The sequence below is a fragment of the Uloborus diversus genome, chromosome 3, assembly GCF_026930045.1.
Source record: "Uloborus diversus isolate 005 chromosome 3, Udiv.v.3.1, whole genome shotgun sequence".
In the NCBI taxonomy this organism is placed as follows: Eukaryota; Metazoa; Arthropoda; class Arachnida; order Araneae; family Uloboridae; genus Uloborus; species Uloborus diversus.
The window spans coordinates 189,923,692-189,939,211 of NC_072733.1; the positions used below are offsets into that span (position 1 = coordinate 189,923,692).

Consider the following 15,520-nt stretch of genomic DNA (forward strand, 5'->3'; position numbering starts at 1 on the left):
GGTGTTCAAACCTATAGGCAGAAAACACTTCACAATCACACAGGGTGTGAGCAACAGTTTCCTCCTTAAAGAGGTAACCTCTGTAAATTGAATCATGACTAACACCCACTATAGTAAGGTGTCACTTTAAAATGTAAAAACCAGTAAGAAGACCAAAAGCCTTCCTAATACTATTTTTGTTACTTATTGCATTTCTGGCATGTGATCCTCAGAGAGAATCAAGTATGTCCTCCTTAGAAAGACAAGCTGAATATGTTCAACTTAATCGCCAGATAACCTCACTGACGGGAAGGTTTCTCTCACAGCAGCCATCTTAAACATATGCACTGCTTGAGCATAGGACTGTGGTTGACCAGTTCTTAGTATTTAAGATGCAGCAGTTTGTGCAGGAGAAGGAGTTGAAACCTCCAATCGATTACGTTTGGTTTCTCCTACCTTCTCAGGAATGGCTAGCCCAGTGGCTTTCGCCTTCTGTAACAGCCTCTCCTAACCTGCCTGAGCCTGTTGCATTTTTGTGCATAAACAAGTACGCCCAGCCTCCCTACTGCAGTGTTGGTGGGTTGTAGATATGCCCCCTCACCAGTTGGTGGGTTGCAGACCTGCACCCTTTACCTCCTCCAGCAGCAAGGTTGCTGGTTCTCTCCTTCAAGCCAGTATCCAGCTCCACAGGAGCTGGGAACTGGACGGTGGTAAAAGGTCAACACCTGCACAACCACCGTGTAAGAGTGCAAGGCAAATTACAATGAGGTTTTGCCCGGTTCCTTGAGTAGACCGTTTCAGATGCCATCCATTCATCAGCATGGTGCCTCACACCTTAGATTGGGTATCAATTTTAGTTGCCTTTTATAACACACATGGACTATGTTGGGACTATTCTGCTCTGGACTTCGACTACTCCGGGCAAAAATTTAACTCATCAACATCTTTCATTCTCATAAATTTAAACAACTGAATCATGTCCCCTCCTTTGCTCCAGGATATATATATTAAGTCTTTTAAATTTGGTATCATAATCTAAATCTAAAAGTCCCCTTACTCATTTAGTAGTCCTTCTTTGAACCCTTTCCAAAAAAAAAAAAAAAATCTTTCTCGAGATAAGGAGATCAAAATTTAACAGCATACTATAAATGAAGTCTTACCAAACTTCTATATAAAAGCAGAAGAACTTTTTTATTTTTGAAATAGATCTATTGATAAACTCAAGCATTCTATTGCTCGGTTACTTGCAATGCCACATTGTTAACTAATCTGGAAACCCTTATCTATTAAAACACCTAGATCAATAACATTTTCTGCCTGACTTAATAACTGAACCCTGCAAATAACAACTTGCACACTTATTTCCATGGCTTAAATGCAGCACTTGACATTTCCCAACATTAACTGCCATTCCTTACTTCAGGATATCTCAAAGTGGGTGCAGAAAGGAAGAAGCAAGAGGTGCCGCTAAGTATAAACAGTTTCAATCTGTTAATTTATGAGCAATGGGCTAGGGTGGTGTGAGAAAATTCAAATTCTTTAAAAGGTCTTTGAATCAAAAAAGTTTGGGAACCCCTGCCCTACTTATCTGCCAACTTAGTAACATGATCTAGATTCTCTTGCAGCTGTTTTACTTGTTCTTTATTTTCTAAAATCCCCATAACTTTGATCTCATCAACAAAACAACTCATGTTTCCAGAAATATTTTCACCAATATCATTCATAAACTTAATAAGCAATAGAGGGACTAAACCTATCCTTGAGGAACTCCACTTAAAACATCACCCCATTTAGAATGATTTCCCCTCACAACTTTTGTTTTCTTCCAGTCAGCTACTTTCTAACTCAAATTAAAATTTATCCTCCTATTCCCATGTCAGCAAGTTTGCTGAGCAGAACAACATGCAGTACCATAGCAAAAGCTTTTTGAAAATCAATATAAACAACATTTACACACTTTTAGTTGTTTAAAGTTATGGTAACCTTGTCATAGAAATGCAATAACCGACTAATGCAGCACATTATTTATCTCTCCTGAAAACATACAACAGACTATAAGTCTCTGAAAAATTCAGAATCTAGATTTTATCTAAGTTTCAAAAATTTTACAAATCACTGGTCAGATTCACAGATCTACTATATCCTGTAATAACTTTAGACCCTTTCTTGAGAGCAACCTTATGTTAGCCAGGTAGAGAGTTCTGGCACTGTCCCTGAGTTATGAGAAGCATTGAAAGTATTGAAAATCACACCCACTAATTTCAATGCACATTCAACTAATATTTTTGAATAAACATACCAGCCAACTTCTTCAAGTGAAAAAAAGAAGATTTAAGTTTAAAAACCAAAGATATAATTTTGAACCACTGTAAATATTCATAAAAATTAAAAATAGATTAATTACAAATGAAACAAAACAATTTTCATACCTGCTCATTTCAAAACTGATAGACAAGAAGTTCAAAGCTCAAAGTAATCATTGAAAAAATTTTGGCATTAAAGGTACATTTCAAACTATCAACAGAATTAAGTTTACCAAAAGCTCTAAAAAAATTTTTGTTTATGTATTTATGAGCAATTACTTGTTATCCAAAAATAAATTACTTACATTTTAAGGGAATATAATCTTATTAAAAGTCTATGCAAAAAAAAGAGAATTTCTAATTCATAAGCCAAAACTATTTAAAAAAAAAAATCTCTTACACATAAATATATCAGACTAGTAAAAATACCCGGCATTGCCTGGGTCAGTAATAATTATGAGAAACAATTGCTACTTTCATTTGTTTTCTGTTTCAACTGAAAGAACTCAAAGTGTGATTAAAAATCGAGCTTCGTCCTTACGCATAAAAGTAAAATAGCAATAAGGATAAAGAACAAAATCGTTTTCATTTCGAAACGAAAGCATGACATTTAAGCATATACAAATTTGAAGAATTTACAAAATATGAAATTAAAACTTCCCTTGTTTAAAAAGATTTATCAAGTTTTTTTTTTTTTGAACATAGAGTTTAAAACCTTCTTTATAAGGCTATTGAAGTACAAACTGTTTTTAAAAAATGTAGCCGCCCATAACTCCCCTATACTTATCTTAGTTATTTTGGGAAATTTCAATCATTGTGGGTTCATGCTGCAATTGAAAATATTACCAAATTTGAGATAATCATTTTGGGATACCTTGGATAATAGTCCCCCTACTTTGCAAAATTGTCTGTTACTAATTTTTGTCAAAGGTATTGTTGCCAAATACTAAGATACTTTTAGTGACCATAAAATGATGCAAAACATTCTAATCCGAAATGTTTCCAAAATAAGTAGTAACATTTGGCAATTGTTTGAAATTGTGCACAAAGACAAATTAATAGAAGTTTTTGTGATGTTTATGGATTTGCATAATCTAGTTGGTAGATTATTTTAGATTAATAAAAGTTTTAAAGATTCTTTTAACTCTAGCGTCAATGACCAAAATTTTCCCTCACTCTGATCCACGGGGCTCATACATGTGGCCCGTTGCATCGAAAAATATTATATGTAATTTTTATCCTCACTGTCAATCTTTGCTCCATCCTGCTCAATCTTTGCTGTCATGCTGTCTGATATTCGAAGGTGTATCAAAAACAAAAAGACAGATCATATATTCCAACTGAAATATTATTGTCAACATATTGAGAGATACGAAGTTCCTAATTCGGTATCACTCAAGATGTAACAATATGTTTGTACATCAACAAAAAGAAAAAAAGCCGTAATATTGTTTTCCACTTCACATAATAACAAAAGCAACTCTGGAGCAACCAAAAGTCACAAATAATGTTTTATACAAAACAAAATCTGACGTTGATACGATTGATCAAATGTTTTGATTATTTCGAAGCATTTAATCCAATGGTGATAAACAATGAGTGTAATACCCTCTGAAATATAAAAATATATTAATCCATATTATGAGTATACTTTATTGCATTTTAAATCTTAATTATATCTGTAAATGTAATTGGAATAAACGTCAATAATACAGAAAGTTTCTTTGCGTCTACAATCTGCAGTGTGACTAGTATGTAATGTGCAATGTTTTCAAGTGTTTATTAATTTTTTTTTTTACTGCAGGAAAAAAATTTTGGGCATGGGAAGTGAGTCCAATACTTTGGTTTAACACCAAGAAAATAAGTGAAAAAATTTAAAAATGAACCTTTATCAAAAAAAAAAAAAAAAATAGTTTGTGAGGATTTTTTAGAATTTTTTTTGGGGGGCGGGGAGTGCTCGCTTGAGTGTCCCAACTTGCTACAAATGTTCATGCTTGTGAACTATACACTTCTCTAACCCTTCAGAAGAATAATAATAGTTAATACAATTCTGATTTTCCTATCAAATATAAATAATTGCTATGTAACTGCCGAAAACAGAATAAAATTAGGGGGCGCAATATCAAAGGGGGGGGGGATGGTTGAAAACAATGGTCATATTTTGATACAAGGGCTCATTTTACATGAGAATCATCAAAAATGGTGTTAGAAGCATTTTGAAGGGGTATTTTTTAATGTACAGTGTAATGGGTACACGGTTATTGAATACAGGTATAAAAATTTTAAATGCTAAAAAACTCCCCAATTATCAACATTAGAATCCCGAAAACTCTACTCTCGCTAACTCGACACATGTTTTGGCTTTGAAAAATGGGAAAAAAAACACTTGTACGGTATTTTCGTAAAAAGTTAATGTAATTTATAGTATAATAATTTTGTTTTTAGACTATTACAGAACAGGGAATATATATCTATGAAAAGATTGAAATTATATTTAAATAAATCTTAAACTATCATTAAAAAATAAATCATAAAATATTGATGTTGTACTTTGATTAATAAGCGAAATAGCTAATTTAAACTTGCTTTGAATAAGGCGCAGAGTTCATTAAATAAAGATAATATCTCAAAGTTAATTTGTTTAATATTAGTTAATAAAATTAATATAGTATGTAAATAGCCGGTTTTTATAGGGTCTTATACCCTAAAAATATTTAAGTATTTGAAAATAACTAATGCAATACTATAGTAATACAGTAATAAAATAGTACTAATATTTTGAAATTTTAAATCTAACATTCTAAATGTAGTTAATTCTCTATTTTATAGAGATTTTTAAAATTAATCTAAACACCAATATAAGGGCTGTCTTTAGAAAGGTGCTAATGTTGACCGCCTGACTAGATTACTGAATTTGAAGTCTATGACTGATCGAATGTTCAATTCATCCAAAATATCTCAGTGGTTATGAAGAACAGCCAAGTTGTTCAATCGCTTCTGCCCCGTTGTTGATTGGACAGACTTAATCCGCAGGTTCACAAACTGGGACAAATTCTAAGTGCTCGCAGCACCATAACACTATCATTATCCACACCACTCGTTTTCAGTTAACCTGCTTTTTAACGTAATAATTATTTGTTTTAACTCATTACGGAATGTATTTTACAAGGTAACTATCTTCAAACAAGGAAAATAAAAAATACTAAGACAAATTTGAGTTTAGAAAGCATAAAATAGCTAAAAATTTTCTTAAATTGTTGGGGGGGGGGGCTCTGCCCCTCAAAACATTTTTTGAGGGGGCTCGAGCCCCCTCAAGCCCCATGGAGTCGGCGCCACTGAGCGCAGTTAGCGAATATCAACTTGTTGTTTGAACCATTATTACAATTTAGAGAAGCAAATTCTTTGTGGAATGGATTAAAAATCATAGAAAAAACAAATTAGCTGGAAAATGCGAAAAAAGTAAGTTTTGTTTTCGGGCCAGAAAATTGGAAGATTAGAATAAAAGTCTTCCGTTAAAAACCGGAAGAATTGGCAGGTATGGATAAATAATAACAGGTCTCAGAGCTTTACTTACTTTGATTTTTTACTTCCTTTTACAAAAAAGGAAGTATTGTATTCGCGAACAAATTTTCACTCAAAAATCGGCCTTAATTTCCTATTTGCTCACCCCCGAATGAATGTTGAGTGTATTTTTCAACCCGACCACACGTGTATATATGCCTAGGAACGTACAGACACCCAAAATATCCATTTTGACGATCCCCGAGTTAATTACAACGAGTTTTCTCGTGACGTCTGTATGTACATATGTATGTGCATGTGTGTGTATGTCGCATAACTCAAGGACAGAATGTCCTAGAAAGTTGAAATTTGGTACTCAGACTCCTAGTGGGGTCTAGTTGTGCACCTATTTTTTCGGTTGCATTCGGATGCTCCAAAGGAGGTCTTTCGCCCCTTTTCGGTGGGAAATCATTGTTAATTTCGATATAAGCTCAAGTGGTGTTATAATTTGGATGACGGCGATATATCGCCAGTCTTTAGGTCGCCAAGTTTTATCACCAACTTGGCGACAAATTTGGCGATTTTTTTTAAATTTACTTTTTTAAAATCTGGTTTCAATTTGGCCACTGTTGGTGATATTTAGAGAGCAAACTATTGAATCACATTAAAACTGCCAATAATGAGAAAATGACATTAAATTGGAGTAAAATTAAGTCATGTGATGCACACATCAGCTCGTTTTCCATATGAAATAAAACACCCTTCCTTTAAAACACAGAAAATATTCAAACTGTGTAATAGCTTGTGTCTTGTTGGTGTCAACTGCTAAGAGAGTGTTTGTTAAAAACATTGGAAGAAAAATCATTTAGAAGGTTGGGCAATATCCCTATCGTTTTAAATTAAATTTTCCATTCTTATGGACTAGTAGCTCAATTGAATGATTTCAAACTTTTCTAGAATAAGCATAAGCAAAAAATCTCTTAGGATTCCTGTCAATGTTCTCTGTTAGACATTGGTGCAAATCTATTTTTTGGATATTTAACAAATACTTAAAATTATGCATTGCTTTACAATACTAGAACCTATCTGTACACTGACCATTTCTTTAAGTCAAAGAAAAAAGTAGCTTGTTTATAATTTACAGCAACTCTAATCACTCTGGAGAACCACATGGGCCAAATTTTAGTATTAAAACCTTTCTCTTAAAAGGAATATAATCTCAGTAATTTAACTAATACAAATGCTAACTACAAAATATAATTCATTGCAGTGATTCATCAAAATTTTCTTGTAGACTTCATAACTTTTGCCAGAATGCCAGAATTTAAAAAATTTCTTATTAGAAATTTTAACTAAAATTCAGATTTTTTTAAAACTTTCGTAGTTTACTAATTTAATTACTTTTTCTTTCTTTAGAATTAAATTGCATGAAGAATAGATTTGTAATAAAAATCTCTTTCTTGATAAATCACTCAAAGGTTATTGTAATTAATTACAGATGTGTATCAATCCATGTAATTTATACAACTTTCATTATGGCTAAGCTCGGCTAATGATTTTTGTACTTTGAAATTTCTAAGTTACTTCTGTTTTGTTACATATTTTTATTACATATATGGAATACTGTTAAAAGTAGTCCTACGTAAAATTGGAGCAATATTTCAGCCAAAGTTTTATTTATAAGTCTTTGAAATGAACTGCAGTTGATAAACAAATAAGTGGATCGAAGGCATATGACATCACTAGTCTCTTAACCACTGAAATATTTAACAGAACTAGCTACCAAGCAGAGTACACCACTTAAAAAAAAAAACATAAATAAATAAATCTGTTAATTTTTCTTAGAAGCAGGGTATCCCTTATTTGTTCCTGACTTTTCTTTAATACTAGTGAAAAAGGATTCTTGCCCTAATTCTGTGATGAGTACCAATATAGTCATGCATTGATCACAATCTACTGAGAGAGCAACAGTTAAAAGTTCGATCCATTTTCCGTAAGTATCCCTAGCCATGTCACACATGAAAAATGGATTTTCTAAGTAATAAATTTCACTAAGAAAGTAATATTATATTACCTTAAATTTTCTCCATTTTCTGAGACTTCAAAATCTAAACCTTTTGAAGAAGACATAAAATATTCTTTAAGATGTGTTTTTTCAAGGGTTGACCATATAACATCATCACTATGCTTTCCATTTGGATCTAAATTTAAGCGTAGAGTTCCAATAAACAATACAGGGTCCTGTAAGAGGTCAAAGCTCGATAAAGATTAAAAAAAGTAAAAAGAGAAGAATGACAGTTCATGCAGAGACTATGACAACATTGATAAAGTTTGCTTTGTAGAAAGACTAGGGCAAACCTATGCCTGCTAACCGATATACAGAGTGTTATAAAGTGTTACACTGATCAAGAAAATTTATTTTATTTTTTTTCTCTCTTAAGACATCTTTAAAACAAAATATCAGTGCATTATCTGATTTGCAAGGAACTGTGTATTTGCACATTGATCCCCAATGTTGACACACATCAAAGAAAATAATAATGGGTACAGGGCTATTACTAAGTTTCCTAACTAAAAATAGTTGCTGTTATAGGAAAAATATTCTTAAAAATAATTGTCAGATATAGAAACTTGTTTCTAAAATAGTTTCCCAAAATTTCGAAAAATAATCTTTATGCCATTGTAAAATGCATGATACTTTGATAAATAAACATATCTTGGCAACCTTGTATGCAAGCAGGGCTACTATGTTAAATGAAGCTCTTGTTTGATGTGCGCAACCTGTGTCATGGTGGTTGCAATATAAATTATCAAACGTGGTTTTGTATCAAACTTATTTCAATAACAAAAATGTAAAAGGAAAGCGTATATTAGAGATAATGCTTCTTTAAAAGAAAAAGGCTATTTTTTTTTTAATGTGTCAAAACAAAAAAGTTGATAAAATAAAAAATGTTTTCAGATTAAATGCATCAGATATTTCTATCTTTCCTACATCTACTATTTTAAGGTATATCCGTACAACATATTGAAATACTTATGCCTGTTTCATTATTATATAATTAGAATTTTAATTCCATGAAATATTCTTGACAAGTAAAAAAGAAACAGCATCTTAATGTATTTTGTGTAGATCTACGACTGCTCCACTAACTTTTTAAGATTCGACAGAAAGCTAATTAGAAGGATTGACTTAAGCACCTATATGTACCCCCTCTATCTCTCCCTCTAGTTCTATTTCTAGTTTTTGATTTTGTTCTTTTTTTATTTCAATTTGTAGCAACCCGTTTCACATGAAATTACAAATATATAGAGGCCACAACTTCTTATCATTCTAACTAATAATTATTCTAACAAAGCCCTTAATTTAGAATTTTAAGCAGCCAGTAGATTCTTTCAAACCCTGCAAAGAAAAAAAAAACATGATTTTGCATATCATCTCTATGTATTTTCTGGAAAGAGAAGTGGAGGAAGCAGCCACAGCCCCAAGATAACCCCAGACAGTCGCTGCAATACTTTCTCTCTTCATTATGTAAAATCATCAAAAAGCATTATTCAAAATAACTATACTGCATATACTAGTACATAAGTAAAAAATTTACTGCAGATCAGATTCAAAGCAGGGGTTAAACTTATATGTGGGGCAAAATTTCTAAGTATTTAAAGGAATTCAAAAACATGTTTTCCAAATTTAGCCAAACCCCTTTAAGTAAACACTTTAGTAACTTTACAACACATATTGACATAGTTTTACATTGTTTGACCATTAATTAAACAAAGCAGTAAAAGACTGCAAAAAAAAAGCCCTAGAAATATAGTGTCAATCGTTTGGATATTAGTAATTGTTTAACGAAAAACAAATGTAGTAAGGCTACAAAAAATTATAAAGCAAAACATTATTGACATTCATTCAGAGTAAAAACAATACTTTAACAATAAATGTGGCTGCCAAAAGGAACTCTTAACAAAAATCGCAATAGCAAAAATGAACCCTTTACAAAAAAAAAATCCAATTGCATAAACTTAACTTCTCATACAAAATTATGAAAATTTCACATTTCCACTCATATGCATGTTTATTCCATTTAATTTTTCTACCTTTTAAAAGGCTTAGTTTAAAAAATGCGCCAAAACTGTCCCAATTTTTTCCAGAAGTAGGGATTGACTTGTTAGCGAACTTCCAATTTTTACAATTTTTTTCACCCAAGGGAAAAAGGAAAACAATTCAATGTTTTATTCAATTTAGCTGCTTTTTCAATGAAATGGTCACCATTTCTTCACAAGTTAACTGCAAAATAGTTTGTCTGTATTTTAGTTAAAATAGTGGCCTTTGTTTCAAAATGGTCGCTTTACTAAATATTTGGCCCCAATACGGAAGGGGGGGGGGTATGTGGTCAACTCCCCAGATCCCAATACTTTATCAGATATTGAAACTCCTAAAGTGGCAGTTTATAGCCATTTAAGGCTGTTGTGACCAAGCCCCCTCCTCGAAGTAAAGTTTAGTTGCACTAATGCCTGGCAAAAAGTTGAATATTGCCTAAATCTTCTAGAAAATACAAAAAGTGCTTTTGTAAAAGTGTATTAATGCTGTGGTAAAGACATATTGAGGTAACAATCAAAATAAAAAGTAGAAAATACTATACATAATTCAGAAACAGTTCTCTTCAAATAAATTTTCTTTACCAGTGCAAGATTTTAATACGCATTCTGAATAATAGTAGAAATGCATACAAACAGAGTACTGTTGCTGTTGTTGTCGTGTGCCAGCTAGGCTGGCAATTTGGGGTGCGCTGCTTCATTTTTCCAACTGTACCGTAATTTGGTGCGAAGTCCGACTTGTACAGTACACACATGCCATAAAGACCCGTTTATAGGGTAGGCAACCATTCACATCATAACAACACATTCACACAAAGAAAGGACAAGGACAGGAGAGAGAAAGTACGTCCATGCCCGAGCCGGAACTCGAACCCAGACCTTCCTGTCATAGTCAGACTTCTCTGACCACTAGACAAGGCAGGCGGCAAACAGTACTAAATACTTCAAATACCCAAATGCTAAACACATGGCATTGTATGAGTTTGAAATGGTTCAATACTTAAAACTATGTGTTAATAATCAATGTATTTCCATTGTATATATATAGTCAGTCTTTTTTTTAAATTAGTACCTGTGTAGTCTATTTATGGATTATCATAAAATAATGATGTAGTGAATATGAACAATAGAAAAAAAAATCTTCAAATAGCTCTAAAATAGCTAAAAATTTAAAGATCTAAAATAACAACCTTTTATGCAAAACTTCATAACGTAATACAGTAAAATCTTGAAAATCCAAGCCTCAAAAGTTAGAGGTTCTGCCTAATTCGAGGTGATTACTTAATGTGTTCAGTTACATTTTTCCATTCCAAAAAAATGATTTCATTAAAATCTAAAAATAGAAATATTTTGCAACTGTCAAACTTATTACAGCAAACAATAAAAAATGCATTGAGAAGTTGGTGTCAACAACACTTTCCAAGTGACACGTCATATTCATCTACTACAAACTACGGATTGGGAGATGCTGTGAAGATAATAACTTGATAGATAAAACTTACACTAATGTGCGACAAAAAAACGTGTAAACATGCCTTTCGAAATAACTGATTGGAGTTGAAAAAGAACGTTCACAACTTGACACTGCACAAGTCATGTACACCTTCTAATACTAAATGTTTTTGTGCTATGCGAGTTCCAGACATACACTCTCAAGCACATAGATACAGACGTAATGACAACTCATCGAAATGGATTCAGGCACTGTCAAAATGCATGTTTGGTTGCCTACAAATTTGCACACATAAACAGGTACCAGTCAAAACAAAAAAAAAAGTCGACATTTGTTTAGAGGTAACTAAAAAACTAAGTTTATGTTTAAATTTCACTGATAAATTTTTACATTACCTCTTTTTCTTTGTGCAAGGATGAAAAAGATGCTCTTCCATATGCAATCCCAAAACTTAAATTTTAATCTGGAAGAATTTTCCGGATAATTGGAATTTTAAGTAATCCAAAGCAGCATAAGCCCCAACTACCTTGGATTTTTGAGACTCTATCCCAACTACCTTGGATTTTTGAGACTCTACTGTACAATCAAAAACTCACTTAAAACAACTTACTTGTGGTATGATAGTTAATTTCGAGCGCAAATCATGTAAGCCGATGTTTGATATGTCAATGTTGTCTATTATAATTGAGCCTTCATATGGCTCAAGAATTCGAAACAAAGCAAGAGTTAATGATGATTTTCCAGCTCCTGTTCTTCCAACTATTCCAACCTAGAAAAATGGTAATGCTTTAAGAGGGATAATCAAAGCTGGATGACATCATCAGTATTAGAAAATCATTATAACTTGTCAGGTTTTGAGTTTTTGTTTAAAATGTTTTGACTTTTCTAGAAAGAACATTAAACTATCCGATTACACATATTTACGCTATTTATGAAAATACAAGAGAAGGGGTCATATAAGGATAACAACAATATTTTGGAAACTGATTTTAAGTGAAGGCTTACAGTCCCACTAGATGGTATACTTGTTGCTATGCTTTAAGCCATCAGTGGCTAATCTAGCATGGGTGACATCCAGGGCAGTAATTTGAGGTTTCACCCCCCCCCCCCCTGTATACAAACATAAACAAAAAAAAAGTTTTAATATTCTATGTAAACAAGAAAACATAATATTCATACATTTTTCAGAAACTACATTTGTGTGATAACTAAATTTTAAGTGGACTAATGTACAAAAGACAAATAAAAACTATGAACCTTTTCTTATATAACTTGCCTAGACGCATATGTGCAGACTGTCGAGTGGTCAAAAAAGTACGGGGTGTATGAAATTGATGGCCCCTTAGTTATTTCAAACATATCTCATACACAAGGGAAGATAATAGGGCTCAGTATTTTGGTATAAGAGAAAGTCCTACTTGGTCCAAGTATTGACAATATGAACCTAATCCTAAGTACAATATTCACTCCATGATGTGGGGTGGTAGGGGGGATCCGAAGTCCCCCCCCCCCCGGAAAAATTTCAAATTTGTAGTCTTAAAAATGCATTTTAGCATCATATCTTTACAAAAATTTCCACTTTGGATGTTTTATTTCAGACGGGTGAAACCCGAGGCGAACTGACCCCCCCTCCAACCCCACTGCAAGCAATACTAGTTTCTATAGCTTAGGAAAGCTAGTTTTGTTTTCATATAAGTACACTAATTTTCAGAAGAAATGATACTTTGTTTAGGAGTTTAAAAGTTAAATTTTTGGAAGTGCACAGCTTTTCTGCCCCATGCAGCGCTTATGATTGACTTTTTTTTTACTACCCCATTTCAGCCCAATTCCTTTAACTATTCCCAATTCCATAATAAAGAAATTGAAACTGACACCTTTCCTTTGGATACAATTATAGACTCTAATTATTAATTAAAAGCTTTAAATTTCAGTAAAAACAGGACTGTTCGAGAAATGAGGGAAATTCCCTTTTTGTGTGTAGTTTATGGAGTGTAAACTGGAAAGTTTTTTTAATAAGAGAATATAATAAGGAAGAGCAAAAATTTAAAAATCTGTATGTTAGTGATAACTCAGAATAAAAGTAAAAAGTCAATAGAAATTGTATTCCCAAAAACGATACCTTTACAAAAATCGTGATTGGAAAAACAAATCTTTTCCCCACATATGCAAGCAGCGTACATTCTAGATCATTAATAAGTTTTACAAATTTTAGTTTCTTTGCAAAGAATTGGTTAACAAAAAATGCGGCAAAAGATTCCCAAATTTCCTCTAAAAATCAAGTATCGATGTATATTCTTTTGTTTCAGTTTTTCTCCCCCATTATTTTTTTACTTTGCAAAATGAGGGATCTAGGAGTATGTGAGTATATACACAAGTTTGTTCTAATATTTCTTTTTAATAGGCTCTTTTTTTTTGTGTATTTGTTAACCATGATATACTTGAGAGAACTAATCATTGTTTTTCATCACAGCATTTCTACTAGAAATTAATGTAATATTGTATTTGTCTGGCTGATTGTTAATAGTACTTAGTGGGACTAGGTGTACTTAGTGGAGAAAGTACTTTTCTGTCCTCTAATAAATACCTGAGCTTTGCTCTCCACTATCCATCAAAGTTCAGTGCATTATAAAATAAAATATCTCATTTTTCTTTTGAACAGAAGAAGCACTATTGTAAAGAGGCATATTGGAAAAAACTCAATTTATAAAATGTTTACATAATTATTTTACTGTATAGTAACAACTCCTATGCTTTACTTTGCTTTTCATTTCTTGGCAAAACAAGTCATTTTTATTTTATTTATTCAATGTCTTGATGCATTGCTGTGTAAATTAACTTACATACACTGATGGGGGAAAAAAAATCCTAATACCAAGAAAACAGTAGAGTAATGAAATTGGGACAATACAAATATGTAGTTAACATGTTCAGTTGATTAAATTTTCAAGATCACAGGCTAGTTTTAGTAGAAGAAAATGCATTTCAAATGTAAAATGTTGTTACATTAATTGGTGATGCAGCCTTCGGAATTTTGAATGCAAGTCTGCAAATGTTCATGCATTGTGTCATACAAGAGCCAAATATAACTTTGTGGTATAGAGTTCCATGCCTGTTGTACTTGTTATGTGAATTACTGGGATGGCCAGTGCTGGATGGGGATGATTCTGCAGTTGTCCAATAATATCTTGTATGTGCTCAATTGAAGACAGATCTGGCAATCTCGCAAGCCAAGGTAACATGTCAACACTCTGTAGAGCACGTTACATTACAACAGCAGTATGAAGGCCAGCATTATCCTGTTGGAAAACTCCCCCATGAATGCTACTCATAAATGGCAGTACTAGAAGCTGAATCACCAGACTGACGTGCACAATTGCAGTCAGTATGTTTGGGATAACCAGGAGAGTGCTCCTGCTGTTAAAGAAAATTGCTCCCCAGACCATGCCTCTAAGTGTAGGTCCAGTGTGTCTAAGGCTGCAGACAGTCTGGTTGCAGACATTTCCCTGGCCTTCTTCTGAACTGATATATATACATAAAATAATAAATTTTTTGAAGAAAATTATTATACATTTTACGTTTCCAGCGGAACATTTAAATATTTTTTTAATTTGGATAAATATTTTTGAGGTACATGTGGACAAACAACACATGTGGACTCATGTTAACAAAGGACAACATTTTATTAACATGAAATTTCTAACTTCCAAAAAATTTTTTTTTTGATTTGGTGACACAGTGCTGGTTAACACTTTCAGTTGCAAGTTGGCACAGGTTGCCCTTGTTCAAATCATATGAAAATTTTTCACAATTGTTTTGACGTAAAAGGAAAAATATAAGAGGGGGTGCAACTTTAAAAAAAAACTTTCATTTTTTTGGGGGGACAACCAAGTGCTTGACCATGATCAGCCTGATGACCTTTATATCAGCTTTCAATGAATTAATGGAAGAAAGCCCATAAAGATGATTTCATCAACATGGAGTTAAAATGATAAAACACTATTAATTATAATTTGCTAATTTACTTTTTTAAGGATTTATTCTGAATTTGACAACAATAACAATAAATAAACTAGAGAAGTGAGACATTCGTAAAGGAAAAAAAAGTGGTGCCCTTACTTGTCTTTTAGGGTGTGAATTGAATCTGACAATAAAAGAACAAGCATAAGAGGTCGTTTAAAACATTCCTACA

At 32.6% G+C, this 15,520-nt stretch overlaps 1 protein-coding gene across 1 annotated transcript in view; it reads right to left on the reverse strand.

Annotated features, from left to right (window-relative positions):
• Positions 1–15,520, reverse strand: part of LOC129218466 (multidrug resistance-associated protein 1-like) — an 80,807-nt gene that overhangs the window by 1,532 nt on the left and 63,755 nt on the right. The window contains exons 16-17 of the mRNA XM_054852745.1: positions 11,942–12,100; positions 7,858–8,024 (exon numbers count right to left, since the gene is read on the reverse strand). Coding sequence (XP_054708720.1) covers positions 7,858–8,024; positions 11,942–12,100 — 326 coding nt within the window. The remainder of the gene's footprint in view (positions 1–7,857; positions 8,025–11,941; positions 12,101–15,520) is intronic.